Below are 20,744 nucleotides of genomic sequence, written 5' to 3'. Positions count from 1 at the left end.
ATAAAAAAGAGAGAAAGAGATTAAAACAACCATAAAAAGTCTTGTATAGACATACAGCAGGAAATGGGACAAGCATAATGCTGCTTTATTCTACACTGTGCTTTATTACTGGGCTTAAGCGGAAACGCGTCATTCAGTAAAATTACAAAAGAGAGTCTAGGGACCAGAGAAAAGTGTAGTTGAGAACAGGGCAGGAGCTGCGGCAGCAATCCGACTGCTAATACAGCTCAATCTCATTGTGATAGGCTTGGCAAAAATCCACAGATAACCACCCAGCACGCTCAACTGTGCTCAAAATGTCTGGATTTGTTTTTTTTTTACCCCATGTTACTGCATTGTTTCTGTAAGTTTCTGTTTCTGATGAGTTGAAGACAGTTAGTGCTAATGAAGAAAGGCTATGAAACAAAGAGTTGCGGAGAGTCTGATGGATTAGTGCAGTTTTTCTTCCTTTTTTCCAGCGTGTTTGAAAAAGCGGTGAAGCAAATCGTTGTTCTGACAGACGGATGGAATCGCAGAACAGAAGAAAACAGCAGACAGTTCTAACAGGTGCAGCACACCAGTCCTTCATGAGTTCTACATTCTCCATAAAGGTTTACCCTGATTCTGCCAGTTGCATTGTTCCATTGTGTCTCACAATACAAAAACATGTAAAAATATATTTGAAATAAAAAGCATCGTTTAAATGACAAGAAAAAAAAAACAACAACATATATTAGTATTTTAAAATGAAGCAATAAATAAATAAATGACATTTGAATAAATGAACAAATGAGTACATAAATAGGCAAATAAATAGCATGTTGGCAGCAGTTCTGAAAGTGACGTGGATCAAATGTGATTGACTCTTCTTATGTTCCGTGATTAAATACCTTACAACCATAATGCATCTCTAAGGACTAGAGTTTACCTGCTTTAATCCAGTTTCGTTTTTTGTCTTTAAATTTTTTTTTTTGTCATCCAGTCCTTCTAGATAGAAGTAAAAGATTATAAAATATTCAAACCTATATACAGAGGAACAGAGCAAAAAAGAGAAGAAAAAACAAAAACAAAAAAACATTTACAGTATATTCAGTAGTTCATGTATATACTTGTATATATTTATAATAAAATTTCTGTTCTGTCTTCTTGGTTTTTGTCAACTCTACATTTCCAGATTGCTATGTAAACAGTTGCAGCTGAAACGGTTAACACGGAGGGAGCTGATGAGCGTGAGACAGAAAGACAGAAAGGGAGAGAAAGACAGGTGACACTGAAATCCAACAGACGGAATGCATTACTTGCAAACGATCCTGGAATACCTGAATGATCATGTGTCGGAAAGATCTAGAAGGCAAAATGCAACATTCTCGGAACCCGTCTGAAGACGCGTCGATTCAGAACTGAATTCCCCTTCGAAATGAGGTGAACTGACTACTGCTTCCCCCCCACCCCACCCCCCACTGTACAGACGCTTTACTCTGCGGTAAAGCAAATTAACCAGCTCTGAAATTATCATATATTTACAATAGTGCCATCTTGTATAATAGAGCAGTTGCAAAGCATAACCAAAATTAAAATCCTTAATCAGCAATAAATACAATGGTAAATTCTCACGTTCCATCCTCGACCCTATCTAGTGGAAAAACTTCCCGCCAATCAGTCAGAACTCCGAAGCTGCGCGTGTGAACGCAATGTGATGCGGATTCTGACGATACTTGTGCAAAACGTACATAATGCCCACTTCATTGTAACCATAAGCAGAACGTCGAGTAGGTGTATCTGTAAATGGCGGTGTCAAGCTGCACAGCACAGGTTTGTCATGTCAACAAATATTAGAAGGCTTCGCTGTTAGCTGTAGCTATAGTAGTTGTCTTTTTTGTTTATTTTTCTTTCTTTTATTTTTATTAAGAAGAAGAGTGTTTCTGTTGTTTTGACATCATCATCATAATAATGAATGGCTGCTAGCGGTGTCGTAGCACAGTGCTGCCAGGTGCAAGGACGCACTGCTGACGATTCGACGGTAAACCGATAAAGCCAGCGCTCGGTTCGAGTGAATAACGTCGTTTGTTTGCGAATGTTTGCGGAGGGCGGATATGTTCGTATTCTGTACTATCTCGTAATGATCCTGATTCTCTTGAAACTCTCAAACGAGAGGAGGCCATTTTGCATTTGTAAGTAGCATATACACATACACAAACTGAATTTTTTTTTTTTTTTTTTTTTTTTTTGAATGTGTGTGTGTGTGTGTGTGTGTGTTGGCGGATGCGGAACGTTATATCGGATCGAGAGGAATGCCTGCAGATTGCAGCTGCCGATTTGAGATTCTTCCCAGTGGTAAAAGTCTAAAGCAGAGCAGATGTTTCAAACTCTAGCTTAAATCTACAAAAAAATTACAGCTCTACATATTGAATAGCCGGTTTCTATATATACACACATATAAAATATATGCATATAAATACATATATGGGTTTTGGGATTAATATCGTGTATGTATCCATATATATGCTGTACAGGTGCATAAATATGAATACATATTGCTTGAACGTCTGCTATACATATACATATCGTATGTACGTTATATATAAACAGGATTGTTTATCTCAAACCTCTTTAAGATGGTCTCTTAACTACAAGGTCAGGACATAAGATAGAAAAGGTAAGGCTGCATTATGGAACAACCCTTCCCATGCACCCTTTCTCTCACCACAGAGAAAAACTAGAAGAGAAATAAAAATAAATATTCTTCATTTTGAGCAGTAATTGTAAACTAGCGAAGTGAGCGGCCTCGACGGACCATCGGAAATAGTTCTGCCAGTATTCAAAAGCATATCAGCAATCTATATGTATGCATATAGTCATATATGTTCTTTTTATACATATATCTTTTTTAAATACAACTCTAACCGATTGGCACAGCAAGAGATGCAGTGGTCCGATTATGTTACAGATATGAGTCTTTTTTTTTTTTTCTCTCTTTTTTTTTCATTTGTGATAAAAAGGTTTGGTCATTTGGTCCCTACACAACTAAGGAATGACAGGTAAGTCTCCCAGCGGACGGAGGCTGCGGTTTGTGGCAGCCGTTGCCCCTGGAAAAGGACAGGCACTCCAAGAAAAAAAGTTGGCCATCCCGAGTCGAAGCAAGTTCGTGTCCTGAATTGTCACTTCCTTCCAAAAAGTTCTGTCTTTCAATTTTTTTTTTGTTCTTTTTTAATCCGTTTTGTTGGTTTCTAAAACAGTTCTTTAAAAAGTTTTCCCAAAGACGTGTTCAATATTACATGATTTCCATCTAAAAGTCTATCTTAGTTTTAAAAAGTGTTTTTTCCCCCCATACTACTTATTCGTAGATTCAGAGCCTTCTGAGGGCTTACATTGTTTTTCTTTTTTTTTTCCTTTATATATATATATATATATATATATATATATTTTTTTTTTTTTATATATATATATATATATTTTTATATATATATATATATATTTTTGTGTTGGTCTTCAGTAATGTGTCCTGTGGTCCTGCAAAATAAGGGCTCGGGGGTTCAGAGAAGGGAGTACGGTGTGGTCCAGTTACACCGCAGCTCCCCTGAGTTAAACACTGAAGTCCAAAAAGGTCCATTGAGCCTGGTGGTGGTGGTGGTATATCACGCGGCTACGTCCTCCTCATGTCCTGCTTCAGCTGTACTGTATCCCCAGCCCCGATGATCTTGATCTTGTTGTTTTCAAATACATTTGGCATGTTATCAACATGTGTTCCAGCTCTACAAAACCTGGGAAGCAAACACAAAAAGAACAGAAGCATTTAAAGTTGGCATGAAATGAAAATTCACCCCATCTATTCTAAATGCAATTCATCCATGCATATGTTTCTTTTAACCCTTAAACGCATACCTCAGGTCTTTTGTGACCCGGGACATCATTCACTACCCCCCCCTCCTCATTCATTTTTTAGTTACACATCAACCTTCTTAGTATTCTTCAATCAATTCATTATAAACAATATGACAAGAAAAAAAAATATATAAAAGAATGCCTGTTTTCTCATTCATTTTTTGTAAAAATTCTATAGGGTTGCTAATGCAATTTTTTTCTGCACAACAATAATTGAATCTTTGATGACTGAATTCAGCTTTATTCCACAAGGTGGGAATGTCTGATACACAATGATGAAGTGACGTTTCACTTATAGTGACCGCAGGCAGAAAACAAAAGAATAGGAAGTATCATCAGCAAAACTTGAAATGGCTCAGCGATTTACTGCAGAGCAAGTTCTGAAACCAATCAAATATTACTGTCACTGTCGCTTGATGGTGAATCTGGTGAAGAAGCTCTCAGTGATCAAAATATTGATTTTGAAAATTTTTAGAATATGTTTGAGATGGCGAGTATGAGCCAGATGCTGAATAAATGAGCTCTGACGAGGACAGTGATGATGGTATAAAACATCTGCTCAAACCGAACCCTCCCAAGCTCCAAGAGGAAACAAAATATGCTTTATTTTATTCTTCTGTAATTGTAACTCTAATATCAGAGGAGTTTTATATCATCGCGACAGGTATACATCCATCCTGTTAGATAAAGATCTGGGTCGCTAAAGACCCGAATATGTAATAATGATTGCCGAAACGTTCATGCATTTAAGGGACCCATAATCAAATTATCATAACAGGACCTCAGACTTCTCTCTTCTCCAATCATTTAGTCTGCTTAAACTCCTCCCCTGCAAGCTAGCACACACCCACATCTCAAAATCCAATCAACAACTGATGGATAGAACCAAGTCCCCACCCTATATTTAAAAAATAAATAAATTGGTAAGCCGTTTCACATGGATTTACCTCAAAATACAGATGTGTTGCTACTTTCGTTTCACTGCGGCTTTGAAGACCACTTACTGTGGCTTTTAGTTCATGTCTATTAGCTTTTTGATCTGTTGCTGGCGTACTAAAGTTGACGAATCACCTTTTTACTTTTTAAAAATTATCAATTATGAATAATGTTAGTAATTATTTATAATAATTATTGATGTTTTATTTGTTAATATTAATGCAATTATTATTTGTAAATTATATAACTGGTTTACTTATAATTTATTATAATTATATAAGTATTTTTCTCTTCAGGGAAAATGGTTCAAAAATAGATACATGTCATGCCATATATACATATTTTTGTATAATCACATCATGAATTTGCATTCAGAGCTACTAAACTAAGGCTATTTAAAAAAAAAAAAAAAAAACCACCTTCAGTACATCCGCAACTTCTTGTTTGTTCTTCAAACCATTTGATTGCGATTTTATGCACCGCAAAAAATCATTTTCTTAACTGATAAAAATAAATCGAAACAAATCTTACGTCCAGATCCAGATATTCTCTTAAAATGTAGCTTTTTTAAAATTGTTTTAAGGACGTATAGATCTTTTTACCTTAAAACAAGATAAAAACACTGATTAGCTAAATGATTTTGGCTGGCTGGAAGAGTTTTAATGTATCAGGTCAGTGTCGAGATGTGCAGGAGCCGTACTGTGTCGTCCACAGAGGCGGAGATGGCTCACTAGCTTTGTAAGTAGGTAATAACTTGGCCCAGTAAAAGGCATCAGCAGGGTAAATTAATGACACATCATTGATTTTCCATCTTCATTTAGATGAGGAGATGTGAGATGATATGAGCTACATGGAGACGACTAATCTTTCCCCCTCTGCCACAGTCCTTTTTAATATCATTTGCTGTTATACTGCAGGCTTAAAGTCAACATGAAACCACATTCACAAGCCATTTTACTCATGTAATGTGAAATTTCAGAGTGAAACTACATATCAGTAAGAAAAAAGACTATTTTATCATTAACTGAATTGTGTCGAGTAAGAACAAGGACAGTGAACGTCATTCTTTTGAGCTAATTAAAGGGATAGTCCATCCTAAACAAACTCCACACGGCTCCGGTGGGTTAATAAAGGCCTTCTGAAGCGAAGCCATGCGTTTGTGTAAGAAAAATATCCATATTTAAAACTTTATCAAGTAAAATAACTAGCTTCCGGCCAAACGAACTGTGCAAACGAGCGGATTCCACTTAAGTCTAAAGCGCAACTTATGCGAGTAATGCGACGTACATGCGACGTACACACTACGCTACATTCAACGTCACAAGTTGCGTAAGTTGCACTTTAGGCACAAGTAGGCTGTGTATGGCCGTTTGGTCGGAAGCTAGAATTGTAACGTGTTAAATATGGATATTTTTCTTACACAAACGCATGGCTTCGCTTCAGAAGGCCTTTATTAAACCCCCGGAGCCGCGTGGAGCACTTTTATGATGGACAGATGCACATTTATGGACTTCAAAACAGAAACGGCCATTCATTGCCATTATAAAGCTTGGAAGAGCCAGGACATTGTTTAATATAACTCCGGTTGTATTCGTCTGAAAGAAGAATGTCATATGAACCTAGGATGACTTGAGGGTGAGTAAATCATGGGCTAATTTTCATTTTTGGGTGAACTATCCCTTTAACTAAACCAATTCATTCACTTGTATAGTATGTGTGTGTCTTTTGGCTCCAAGGTGATTTGGCTGACCTGTCGTTCCCTGTGCGCAGCGGCGGCCTTCACCCCCAGGGTCAGGGGTGGCTGGGGGGAGGGACGGGGCTAATATGGGCGGTTGGCGTCCTTTGGCCTCTTCAGCTGCACTTTGAGTCTCTTCATGCCGATCTGAAAGCCGTTCATGGACTGGATGGCGGCCTGAGCGCTGCCTGGGTTATCAAAGCTCACGAAGCCTGGAGAATGCAGGGAGAAAGATGGAGACAGAGAGGACGACAGGTTAGCACCAGATGGATGAGAAGGTAATGCAATGGACAGATGGACGTTAGATAGGATTGAGGGAAGGTGGAAGTCGGAGGGGGTGTGAGAAATGGGTCACGGTGAGGCCAGAAATGATTTTATGATAAAGAATGAGGTGAGCGTGAAATGAAGGGAGGGAAGGGTATCAAACAAGTTTACTTAAGTCACCGTGACACATATTTACCAGATACATGTTTAACATTCAACATATATGCACAATCAAGTCAATCAATACAATACAACAGCATACATTTGATACACAATAATCAGAAGCACAGAAAACATGCAGAACCTAACACAATATTCATCCACTCCTAGAATTAGCGAGAAGTTAGCCAGGAGACCTTTTTAACTCTTTCCCCGCCAAAATTTTGAACCAAAAAACATAGATTGGGTAGATTGAATCCATCAACAGCCTCAAAGCTTGCATATTCCTATATCTCGTCCTGGGTCGACATTCATTCAGTAACGTTTAGCAGTTTTGATTTATTTAATGTTTAATGCTCGCGCTAGCTTACATGTGCGTAAGCAATGCTTCTATCGCTTGTTTCTTCTCTTTTTTTTTTTTTCCTGTGTTTGTTCAGAAGATGAGTAATAGCGCACCCTAACGTATAACATGAAACATGGATTGCTGGAAAATTCCTTCAATGGCGGCGAAGCATTGTGTAATTTCCGTCAATGGCAGGGAAAGAGTTAATAACATGCAGCATACAGAAAAACTAACCACATTTTTTTAGAGGCATGAAAGTAGTTTAGCTTTGAGCAAAATAGCAGTTTTTATTTTTTCAAAATGTCTGTTAGCTTTGAAGCCATCTGTTGCTAATGAATAATTGTCAATTACTAACATATAATTTATTATAATATATTTAGTAATTTATTATAATATTATTTATTTTATATATTATATAATATTATTATCTTCTCTTTTGGGAGATTGGTCCCAAAATATTGATAACATAATCTTAGCCTGCTAATATTCAGATATCTCCAAAAGTACTGACATTTGAATGAAAATTGTATTTCTACTACGCAAGCAACAATATCATAAGCTGTTTTTAATAAGTTATATACTTTAAAACCATATTAAACTGCTTGCTTGAGTAGGGATTTACTCCTGTGTTAACATATTCCCTTTTTAAGCAGAAAGTCTGTGTGAGACAAAGACAATTTTATAGGACAAAATCTGTGTATTGAAAAATTTATCATTATTATTTTTTCAAAGTGTGCTAGCAGCATATTGATAGTGTTGAAGCTAACAAACATGGACTAAAACAAAGCTTTGATTTTATGGGGTCTTGTAGCTATTTGTTAGTTGTTTGTTAATTGGTAGAGGAGCTTCTTAAAACGGTAGCTTGAATTATGACAAAAACGCATTATTTATTATTATGTATTATATAGTTTTGTAGTTATCATATTTTCCGTTTCTGGTGTATGGTGTAAATCAGCTTCAATCAGCAAAACTCCAGTTAACAAATTATTTCCTCTCATTTTCTCATCTATTTTCTCACTCACGTCGCTCTGTCTTGAGGTATTGTGATCATTTCAGCTGGCTCAGCATTTCAGATCATCACGCCTGAGTCTCCGAAACACCTCCTGCTAACTGCGTTTATATTAAGTTGAAATCGAATAGCGTTGTGTTTGTTCATGCATGGGATGCCTCTGATAAGTCAAGGAGCCAGCGAAGCTGCAGATAGCGCTAATTAAAATATAGAGGTTCACATTAGTCACAAGCGGGACACACGAACACGCTTCCGCAGTTTCCTCCTTCAGCCTCATGTCCCGCGCTGATTAAAGACATAAAGATGCTACACTACATCTTCTTTTTTTCCCTTTCATTTTCCATTCATTCTTTTTTTTCTGTTTTAAGCCAGGTGCACACCGTGTGATTCAGATTAAATGATGTGACTTCAGTGACATTTTAAGTGTAAAATATACAAATTAGCTACTACTTTGCTTGTGTCACCAGTTTACATTGCAGTTTTCGCACAACCCCAATTGGAATGCTAAGAGCGTTTTGGACGTTATGTTAATATGACTGAAAGATATTTGGTATATGTTGCAGACAAGGTCAAATCCACATTTTAGATGGAACCAAAATTCGTTGGAAGCTAATATTGAGCGTAAAGGTAATATATCGCCCTTTGGTGAACATGTCATACTAAGCGATCTTAATTTAGCCCTGCAATCCATAAAATGTATCTCAGATGGCGAAATAGTAGCGAAAAGCACACAGTGTGCACACGGCTTTATTCGAAAGCTTCGCTGTGGTAGAGAAATGAGGTAAAAATGTTAATAGTGTGAGTAGGAATGAGAATAATCTTCACAGGTGTCTTATCATTTTTACCCACCAAAGCATTTACTTTGGTTTGTCGCCCGATCCACAAACACTTTGGAGGAGATGACATTACCGAAAGGCAGGAACATCTGCATCAGCTCGCCGTCCCCAAACTCCTGAGGAAGGTGATAAATAAACAGGTTACAGCCCTCCGGCCCTGGAGACAGAGAAAGAGAGAGAGAGACAAAAAGGATTGTGGGATACAGAAGATTAGAGAAGCGGTTAGACAGCAGAGAAAAAGAGCAGGTAGCACAGAAAGAATAAATGGAAATGAGGGGAATAAAGAGAGAGAAGGCAAAACAAAGACACAAATGGCAAATTAGACTTGGCAAAGAAGAAACTATTGAAACAGTTTCTCTTTATTGAGCAGTTGCCCTGGCATTTGAAAGTAGCAATTCTCTCCATAAGTTGTATAGATGAAATAACAGTGTACAAACAAATGCTCGGTCTGACACTTCCAGGTTCTTCAGGCACTCTCGAAAAGGTGTTTTAGATTAGCTCTTCCTTCAAACTGAGGCTTAAATGAACAAAAAGTGCAGCTAAGTGGAGCTAAAATTGGTTTCCAGAAGATTATTGGAGATTTGGGCTTCTTTAAATTCTCATCAGGGTAAAGAAAACTCCTTGATTTGACAAAGAAATATAGTTCACGGGTCACTGTCATCATGATTTTCTCTGTTGAAAGAAGACCTGACTGACCTTGAACATTTCATGAAATCACTGCACTTGCTCCCATCATAAAGTTTTGAATTTCTTGAGATAAATAAGGCTCAGTTAGACCGCAGACCACCATCCAATGGGAATGACTGCAGCACATACTGGCCGTGCAATTAAAAACAACGTGCAATATGTAATTATATAATCAAAATGGTCAGCTATTGAGTTTGATCAATGCCAATTGACTATTCTTTACCACTGGAACAAATGTGTAATTAAAAAGTGAGTGGTATTTTTGCTATTTTACTTTTATATGCATCATTTCTCAGGCTTTAGAAATGTTGTGTAATGTGTTCTAGGGTGCTTTTGTATACTGAATGAACTTAAACTTGTTTTGTTTACAGTCTAAAAAGAACCGGTGTAGATCACTGTCTATTAACTTCAACATTAACAAATATTCCACCATTCTATGATGCATAACAGACAATGGGAACTGCAGAAATGAATCACTTTATCTATACGTGCATTCAAACACATGCTGTACAGAAGAGAAAGTTGGCAAATCATGAACATGGGTGGTTGTTGAAGATGTTTCTGTATAGTTTAATAGCAGCCACTGGAGGGAGACGAAACCACAATCTTGAGTATAATGTTTTATAAAGTCAGCCAAGAACACCAAATTTAACTTAAACGATTATTCTAGGCTATTTCTTAAACTTAATGTCTGTGGATCTGTAATTTTGGCTTGTCCTGTAGGGTTTGCGAAACTCTTTACTGCTAGGAAAGTCTATTTACTGTAAACAGTTTCCAGTTTGTTTACACACAGTGAGAGACGAATCAAAATGATTGCCTGTGGTAATCAATAGCACACCAGAAATGCGATCCATTGATATAATGTAATATTCCTACCAGTATCACATGATCCTTCAGAAATCATTCTAAAATGCTGATTTGGTGCTCAAGAAACATTTATAATTATCAATATCGAATATTTTTGTGGATAAATTTTTTCATGATACTTTAATGAACAGAAAGTTCAAAAGAACGGCATTTATTTGAAATAGAAATCTTTTGTAACATTCTAAATATTATTACTGTCACTTTTGATTAATTGAATGCATCCTTGCGGAACCAAACTTTTGAATGGGAGCGTAAGCGGCACATAACAATCAATATATAAAAATCTCACTTTAATAGAACATCTATGAAAAGCCAATTACGGGAAATGTCACAGAGAGTGACCACGTCGAATCTTTCACTCTCACAGGTGACATATCTGGCTGCGACAGACTCACCTTCTCTCTGTTGCTGAGGGATGATGGGAGGCGGCTGGGGAAAAGCCTGGCTGATCTGTCCATATGCAGCGGGGAAGGCTGCTGAGACACACACACACACGCCAATGTGTCAGATAACCCCACACACACACGTTCACACCTCTTATTCCAGCACACGTAGACACAGTGCATGCACTTTTTATTAACTTGGAAGCAGGAAAATCACAAACAGCCTCCTTTTGAGTGACAGACCTGCATATTGTTGGACTCCAGCGTAGGCCTGCTGTAGGGGGTCTGCTGCAGTGGGACTCTGAGCTGTGGAGAGAGAGAGAGACAAGAGCCGGGGTCACTGAGTGCGTTTGAGTGTGTTCGGGCAGAGCTGTGCGCCGGGAATGAGCTTACCTCACTTCCCTCCCCCTCACCGTTCAACCCACAAACAATTAAGCCGTGGCGCTCGCGCGGGACCCTGCCAAGCTTCTCCGCTGCCCGAGATTTGGAAAGACAGCCGGAGAGTGTATGGAGGACAATATAGATCTACAGCTCTACACGGCACATCAATCAGCTGAGAGCTTTCACAGTAATAAAGGCAATTCAGCCCCGGCCCGCGACGCTCCTGTTCTAAACACTGATACACATACTTACAGCCTGGTAACTTAACGCTGCTAAAACACTTACAGGTAAATACTGCAACATCCACGCTCTGGATTGTGTGTTCGGAGCTCATTTGATGGACTTGTGAGTAACTCTTTCCCCGCCATTGACAGAATTTCCTTACATTTATGAGGGTATGTTTACACGACATTGTTATACTAAAAACTTTGCTTTTTCGCGTAAACAACAACGTTGTCAAAACGGTCCCTTTTCACATGGATCTGCGAAAATGACTAAAAACGCTGTATTATGCTGCCAGGCCAGTAGTTGGCGATGTCACTTTGTAAAGAAAAACTACGCGCATATAGACTGAACACGTAATACAAATGCACACGACATCACGGTTTTCCAAAATTTGCGTTTTTGTTGTTTACACTGGGAGACGATACCCGTTTTCAAAAGCTTGCATTTTCAGACCCCCAAAATGGCGTTGTCATGTAAATGAACTGCCAAAATGCATAAAAAGTTTTCTGGTTTTAGTTGAAAACGGTGTTGTTTTAAACAGCCCCTGAGACACTTCCCTGCCATTGACGGAATTTTTTCCCGGTTTTTCTTTACGTGTTTTCACTCTTATATGGTAGGGGGCGCTATTACGCATCTTCTGAAAAAGCAGATAATCTCCGTGTCAAAACAGTAATTAAAACACTGCTTATGCACATTGTATTTTTGGGGAAAAAAATGCAATTTTATCAGCTTTTTGTTCAAAATGTTGCTTTTTAAAAATTAAACTTACATTCAAGTGTTGATAAAAAAAAAGATTGCATGATGCTAGAATAAAATGTTTTTCTTTTCTTTTTTTAAAGCAGAGTCTCAGTACTTTGTTTTGATATATTGCATGTTCAGATATTCATACAACAAAATATTCTGGAGGCCGTTACTCTTTTGTGAACATTTAAAAAAAAGTTGGCAGTGGCTGGCAACTTCTTTTTTAAAATGCTGATGAGGAAAGAGTTAAAAGTAAGGAGAATTCAGCCAAAAATGAACATCCTGTCATCATTTACTCACTCTCATGTTCCAAATAAGTATGAATATAAAAGAAAATGAACACGGCCTAGATTTTCAGTGAATTGCTGTGCTCTGGAAAACCTGATTCTGATTGGTAAATTGCATCATTAAGATGCCATATATTTCCTAATATTCACCATTGTCCATGGCAATGCTATATATCAGACCGCTTATCTGGGTAGTTGAAAGTAATGCAACTTTCACATCTCTTGTATCACACTATAGACTTACACACTCTTGTTTTATACAAATGCAACTAACACTATTGTGTATTTTAATAATTGAATGTAGTGAAAATGACCTCAGTATTAATATTACTGTAATATTGCAATGTTTGTTTTGTTGCTAGGCTGATTTTTCACTGAATGGACTTTTTTGTGGAAATGGAAGCTTTATGAATAATATACAGGTAATATTATAAAACAATTTTTGTGTTACATACATGTCACTATATTTTTTTGTTTAATGAAACAGCATGAACAACATGAAAGTGAGGATGATGATGAAATAAAAAAATATTCTTTGGAGAACTATCCCTTTAAGGGGTTCAATGATAGTTGTTGGTCCTATGGTTTTATGGGCATAGCGGGTTTTTTATTTTATCATTTGAGTAGAAATGTATGTAGGTGAATATGTATAGTTCTTTTGGTGCATATAAATGCATTAAAATCATTAAAAAAATGATTTTTTTATAGCATTTTACTTCTTACATCAAATATTTTGAATAAGTTTCCTCCAATTGGAAAGGAAACCACAATTTTAAGCCATTTTAGAGCATATTCAAAATAAATATGTATGAAATAGCAATTTTAATTTATTATTTATGATTTTATTTATATATTTTATTTTAGATATATATGGCCTTTTTGTATAAAAAAGCGTGAACAACATGAGGGCGAGAAAACAATGATATAATTAGCAATTATGAACTATCCCTTTAAAGGGAACACAGTTCAATGGGGCTTGTTTTGTCGTGGTAACTAAAAGGTTGTAGGACTGAACTCCAGAAGGTGTGAGCTAACACCACGTGCCCTTGAGTGAGTCACTTTAAATGAAAGCGTCTGCCAAATACAAAGCATGCACATATAACTATAGCCACACTACAACAACAACAACAACAAGTCACTCTACAAAGCTGACGACACCAAACAAACATGAAGAAACTACTCACGTCTTTCACTCCCTCTGTCTACCGTAAACTGTATGCACACACACACCAAACACACACAGTAATACGACACTAACGTTTGAGGGAGTTCTATACCTTCTGAGAGAGACGACAGGAAGCAGCTTCCCTGAACCCCAAAACAACTTCTCTGTGCCACGCCAAGGCCGCCCTTCTCCGAGTCTTCCCTAAACACCACTTCCTGCAAAACTGGGATACAGCCGGGAGACAGGCATTTGCTTTTCTCTGTGGCACTGAACATGAATACCACTCCACAACACACACAGACTCGCACTGTGACAGCTGACAGCCGACCGCTGGCCATTTCACAACTCCACATGCACTTTTCAGATAAAGTAGCTTCGAGAAACATTTAATAACATGTTTTTGTGTTTAATAAAAGACTGCTGAGTCATCAAATAGAAGAACACTTATATTCCTAAACACATAAGTAAAATGCTTTATGTGCAAACATAAAACTTGATTATACTGCAAGAAATACTGTAATTCACAAAACCAGAGCTGACATTAATCGTCAGAAAAGGATGATGAAAAATGTTAGCGTTATACTTAGTCATGTATTTTACTGTTGCAAAAAGTAACCATAAAGTTCACCTATGGAGTTTTTTAAATATAATTTAAGTCGGTTCAACGCTGTTAAAATCCGGCCAAATTCTGCTGTATATCTGTGGGTGAGAGTGTGTAGTACCTGGGTAAGGATGGATTCCATTGGTGAACATGGCCTCCGCTGGGGCCTGTCCGTTGGCCTGAGGAGGAGGCAGCCCTGTGAAACCATTCACACTGATTGGAGATGGAATGCTGGTCACCGTGGGAGCCGTGATGCCAGGGGGCGTGCTTCCACCTGGGGGCGGGGCCAAGGAGAGGAGACAATATTTGAAATATTCATAATAAATACGTAATGGCTTTGCTGGGAATAGAGAGTTTTTAAGAATATTTAGGCAAAATATATGTAGGTAAATATTGCTGTTGATTACATGTATTGGTGCATAATACATAAATAAAATGTGTTATTTTTTGTGTTTAATTAGTGGAAAACACACCCTTATTATTTTACATTTTAATTCCAACACAAGTTTTATTTTTGCATTTTACATTTATTTATTCTTCATTTCATTACGATGATGATTCCAATGATTGGAAATGCCTGAAGCTCAATCAGATTTAAGTTTTAAATAAATATAATAATAATTAATCATGTATTATTTATATAATAAATTAGTTTCAGGTTTACTGCTCTTATAAACCATCTCATCTGTGGCTCTCACCAAACACGAAAAAAATGACTCAAAAAGGGAAAAATGCATAAATGATAGCCATGAATAATTAAAAGACTTAAAGGAAAAGTTCACCCAAAAATGAAAATTCTGTCATCATTTGCTCACTCTCTATTCATTCACCCTGTATTACTTTCTTTCTTCTGCTGAACACAAAAGAAGATCTTTTGAAGAATAAGGGTAACCAACAGTTGATGGAACCCATTGACTTCCACAGTATGGAAATACAATGGAAGTCAATGGGGTCCATCAACTGTCTGGTTACCAACATTCTTCAAAATATCTTCTTTTGTGTTCAGCAGAAGAAAGAAACTCATACAGGTTTGGAACAACATGAGGGTGAGTAAATGATGACAGAATTGTCATTTTTGGGTGAACTACCCCTTTAAGACCTGTTCACACCAAGGGTGATACATATAACAATAAAGATATAGATCTAAAAATCGTTCTAAACATAAAAGAATAGCAGAGTCAATACCACAACTACGACAGCTGCACAGAGAAACAATATCAATGAAATCACTTCAGAACGATTTTTTTTCCAGCTGATGAACGATGAAAACATTGACAGTCAATCAGAACCCACCAGATTTTAAAGAGCTCGAGCATTTAAAGCAATAGACATAACTGCAGTGTGCGCTTAGTAGAAACAGAATGATTCGTCTGCTGGTCTGGACACTAATATAGTTATGGTTATAGTTATTGTTTTTGGTGCGAATGGGCCTTTAGTCTGGGAAAGTCTGTGTGTGTGTGTTTCCTCACCTGATGTTGGGGTCATGGGAGCCCCAGGGAGGCCGTTGATGGTGGCCATGTGTTGCATCTGTGCGGCAGCGAAAGCCGCCATAGGGCTGAGATATCCTCCCTGACCCACTGATGCCATCAGCGCTGCCTGCTGCTGAACCTGATGGAGAAAAGCCCACACACACACGCTACTTTAACTATATGTAAGATAACATAATCATATAATGATAAAAGCAATGTGTATAACAAGACTTTAGAGTCGACAGATTTTTCCACTGAGATGCTGCAGTTTTGTTGGAAATAGTTAATAATGAGAGAGAGAGAGAGAGAGAGAGAGAGGGAGCTCTTGCCTGTGCATAGGCACCGTACGCTCCAAACTGCAGGGCCATCGGATTGAAGATGCCCATCTGACCGGCCATCTGCTGCATGCGTCGAATGGTCCGTTCCTTATCTGTGTCTGCAAACTTCACCACCAGGCTGGAAGAAGCGCCCTGATACATACACACACACACACACACACACACACACCAATTGAGGATGCTTTGTGCCTTAAACGTGCTAATGATACAAAAGTGCATGATCAGATGTGCTGGCACTCACAGGCATAGTTTGGCTGCCGTGTAAAGCACTAATAGCGGCCTGAGCTTCTGCATGAGTGGAATACTTCACAAACGCACATCCTGAAGAGAGAAAAACAGTCAAAAACACCCTCTTCAACATTTACAGACACTTCTAGACCAACATATTTTATTTTTGGGAGTTTTTCTACTTGGGTCCTGGGACAAGAAGCCGTTTTTTGAACTCCAAAGTTATTTTTGTATGACATATTATATTAGTATTTTATATTATGTATAAATTAAAAAAACAACCAAAAACTATATGCAGACATTTTAGTTTTTTTTAACAGACCTTTAAAAGAGAATATGTGACCCTGGATCACAAAACCAGTCTCAAGTAGCACGGGTATATTTGTGGCAAAAGCCAACAATACATTGTATGGGTCAAAATTATCGATTTTTCTTTTATGCCAAAAATCATTAGGATATTAAGTAAAGATCATGTTCCATGAAGATATTTTGTACATTTCCTACTGTAAATATATAAAACATTTATTTTTGTGAGTGAATGCAGCACAATCGTGAACATAAATGGACAAATTTAAAGGTGATTTTCTCAATGTTTCGATTTTTTTGCATCTTCTGATTCTAGATTTTCAAATAGTTGTATACTGGCCAAATATTGTCCTATCCTAACAAACCATTCATCAATTGAAAGCTTAATTATTCAGCTTTCATGTGATGTATAAATCTCAATTTCATAAAATTGCTCCATGTGACTGGTTTTGTGGTCCAGGGTCACATATATTCTTACAAATGCTTATGTGTAAATATACATGTTGTGGCAGTGAATCATTTCAATATTGAAAATCCATGATATTTACAATATATGATAAAAATATAATAATTTAGCCATGATACCATATCACAAAAACTATAGGAATAGCTTAATGTAAGTAGTTAATAATTTATTTTTATTATTATTATTTAAAGAATACGAAACATTTTCTTTTGGGAGCAGGTTTTGGGTTAATCTATAATAATTTAATAATATTTGTATTATTATTTAAAAAACAGTAGAAGTCTATGGTATGTCACTGTTTAAGGGGAGACACGGCAGGCAAAAACATCGGGGGTTTTTTTACTGGTCAATTTTGAGATTTTTTCTTCTTTCAGACTTGTGGTGAAAAAAGTCAGAAATACACATTTAGGTCTTTATTTTATTACACTTTGTCTGTTTGCGTCTGTAGATTTCTCATAAATTCAACAAAAGTTGGCGTTCTTAATCAACATTCGCTCCGCTCCGCGATCTCTGCCCCTGTCATCACATGCATCGCTGGAAAGCTCTCTCTCTCAATGCTGTCGGATCCAAATATGGTCATTTCCTTTTTATCAGCAACCAATCATGAAAGTAAAAGGGCTGAATGCGCAATCTCATTGGCTGATGATAAATCTTTAAAGCCCGTTTTTCTCAAAATGACTTTTCTCTCATTCTCCAAGTCCGAAATCTCCACTTCAGTAGCACCTATATACACCAAACTTTCCAGACTTGTACCTAGTTATATTATGAAGACATTTACAGAGGGATTTGTAAATATATTATTCCTAGCCTGATTTATATAACATTTTATTCCAAAAAACATGGCGAAAATCTTTTTTTTAAGGCTATTGACAGTATATTCTGATTTACAGGATAACAAAAGTAGATATCCATAAATCCCTCTGTAATTTTTTCCCATCTAATATGTGAACACAATGATTTTTTTTTTTTTTTAACTTGGCTTTATCCAATACGCATATTTAATTAGATATTGCCTAATTTGCATATTTAAACATTAAATGACAGAAAACTTGTAATACATTTTTTTCTCATCTTAATGTAGGTAATCAACTGGGAAAGTTTCATAGTGATATCTGCTAGTTAAAAATGTTACCCTATTCACCTGTAGCGTCTCGCCTTAATTAGATAAATGTATGTGTATTGCATGTTTACTCACTGCAGTATCCAGTTCAATTCCCTCTGTACCCTATAAATATGTGCCTTTTTTAACTCTGTGCCTTGTCTTGAGTTTAAAACATACAGCAGTGACACATTATATATATATATAGCGAGAGAGAGAGAGAGAGAGAGAGAGAGAGAGAGAGAGAATTGGACTGAACCCAATAACCTTTGCTGTTTCCGTCAGGACCTCTGAGGATGGTGCACTCCTCAATGCATCCGAAGGACTCAAAAAGGCGCCGCACGTCGTCCTCACATTGCTGCTTATTCAGCATGCCAACAAAAAGTTTTCTGTCTTCTGAAACAAACACAAAGAGTTCGTTACATATTATACAGGACAACTACAGTACATCTATCTGATGTCTTGCTGCTCATTTCAATAAATCCACACGGCCCCTTATTCTAGTTTTACTTTATTTGAAATGCTGTTTGCATTTTCCTCCGCATTTGCAATAATTTCTGAGCATTTTATTATTAAAGATGGTAGAATCTTATAATACAAAAAAAGAGAAGAAGCATGAGCTATGTACTGTATGCAAACAATTCAAAAATGCTATAAAAAAAATGCAGCAAAAACTTATTAAAAGTCCTAAAATAAATAGAAGCTCTTCAAACACCTTCACTCAATCAATCCCTTTTTTATCCACCTAATATATCTTTTGCTGTGTCTAAATCCAGCAATCCGCTAAGAAACTTGTTGGTTCTACTGTCTAATGAAATGAGTTTATGAACGAGATATCTGTGGAGAACCTTTCGTCTAGTCGATTCTGCCACCTCAGGAGTCCTTGTTTATTGTTTGTGCTTTTATTTATCAGATTATGTAGACATTATTGAATTACACATCAGCGTGAGGAGAACAAAAGCGGTATTGTTTCAGGGTTTTATTAGGCTGTAATTGCAGTGTCAATGCTGCATGTTTTAAACTCAAGACAAGGCACAGAGTTAAAAAACAAGACACATATTTATAGGGTGCAGAGGGAATTGAACTGGATACTGGATACATTTATCTTGCTATATAAACAGTGACATACCATAGACCTCTACTGTTTTTTAACAAAGAATCTAAATATAAAAGTATAATTAAATGATTATATATTAACCCGAAACATGCTCCCAAAAGAAAATGTTTAGCATAAAAAAACAGCTATATTTCTATAGCTTTTGTGATATGGTATCACAGCTACATTTTTATCATGTACTGTAAATGCCATGGATTTTCAATATTGCAATGATTCACTGCCACAGCATATATATTTTTAAAGATGATTTGCTAATGATTTAGCAATTTTGTTTGTTTTAATATATTTCTCAGTATTCATGTGTAATCACAAGAAAATGTGCTTTAAGCAACTAAACGTTCTGTTTAATAATGCTAGTGGGTTCGCATAGGTAAACTTTCTTATGTCATTACACATGAAAGTGTATGTGTAATGTATGTGTGTGTGTGTGTGTAAGTATGATGGATGGTGCAGCAGAGATATTAATGAGCACTATTGTGTGTGTTCATGTGTTTGTCCACGCCCTGGTGCTCACTAACATGCTCTGACAGGGTGCCCTTGCCCAGTCAACAAGACTAATCTCCAGTCCAGAATGTTTACAAGCGCGCTGCGCATATGCGGAATAAGACAAGCACACACACTACATAGGCAATCACAGGCTAAATCAAAGGTATAAAGCTAAAACAAATAATACATAAAATGTGTGCATTTTACAAATCTAAAGTTTATGATATTTATAAATAAAATAAAAGTTTAGCCTACAATAAGCACTTAACTCAAATAAGTATTAAATAGGGATGCACCGATATGAACATTTTGGCCGATACCGATAACCGATATATTGGCCGATAAATCTAAATCCAAATTTGTATATCATTTTAACCTGGTTACAAAAAAAGTCTCACCATTAAAAGCCATGTCCCAAGCACACAATTATAATGTTCTCATTATAATTTTATATAGCCAGACATGTTGCACTGAACCATATTTTCCTTTTTTAAGAGATTCCAATCATATTTCACGCAATTCAAAACCATCATGGCGAACAGTGCGCATCTGAAGTGTCTCAACTGAAGGAAACAATCCATTATTTATCGGCTTCTTCAATTTTTCTTATTGGGCCGATAACATTAAAAATGAACATATATAGGCCGATACCGATATGGTGGCCGATATATATTCTGCATCCCTAGTATTAAATGATAAAATAAATAACTAGAGAACTGGCTTGAAAATGCCATCTCATGAAATTTGTGCAATGA

The 20,744-nt window shown here is 36.8% G+C and overlaps 1 protein-coding gene across 8 annotated transcripts in view; it reads right to left on the bottom strand.

The window, feature by feature from the left end:
* Positions 1 to 3,458: 3,458 nt before the first annotated feature.
* The window catches only part of celf4 (CUGBP, Elav-like family member 4), a 93,112-nt gene continuing 75,826 nt past the window's right edge, over positions 3,459 to 20,744 (bottom strand). For 2 of the 8 annotated variants that reach the window (XM_084386683.1, XM_084386677.1), the window contains exons 4-14: positions 18,654 to 18,782; positions 16,529 to 16,608; positions 16,279 to 16,419; positions 15,950 to 16,088; positions 14,602 to 14,754; positions 13,992 to 14,102; positions 11,324 to 11,386; positions 11,093 to 11,173; positions 9,157 to 9,300; positions 6,548 to 6,744; positions 3,459 to 3,740 (exon numbers count right to left, since the gene is read on the bottom strand). In XM_084386683.1, coding sequence (XP_084242809.1) covers positions 6,617 to 6,744; positions 9,157 to 9,300; positions 11,093 to 11,173; positions 11,324 to 11,386; positions 13,992 to 14,102; positions 14,602 to 14,754; positions 15,950 to 16,088; positions 16,279 to 16,419; positions 16,529 to 16,608; positions 18,654 to 18,782 — 1,169 coding nt within the window. In that variant the 3' untranslated portion in view covers positions 3,459 to 3,740; positions 6,548 to 6,616. Of the gene's footprint in view, positions 3,741 to 6,547; positions 6,745 to 9,156; positions 9,301 to 11,092; positions 11,174 to 11,323; positions 11,387 to 13,991; positions 14,103 to 14,601; positions 14,755 to 15,949; positions 16,089 to 16,278; positions 16,420 to 16,528; positions 16,609 to 18,653; positions 18,783 to 20,744 lie in introns of those variants that run through there. The other 6 variants (XM_084386680.1, XM_084386681.1, XM_084386679.1 and 3 more) reach the window with 6 other exon arrangements.

This window comes from Rutilus rutilus, assembly GCF_951802725.1.
Source record: "Rutilus rutilus genome assembly, chromosome: 18".
In the NCBI taxonomy this organism is placed as follows: domain Eukaryota; kingdom Metazoa; phylum Chordata; class Actinopteri; order Cypriniformes; family Leuciscidae; genus Rutilus; species Rutilus rutilus.
Note: the sequence above shows the minus strand (reverse complement) of the source record. Positions and strands in the feature narration are given on the sequence as shown.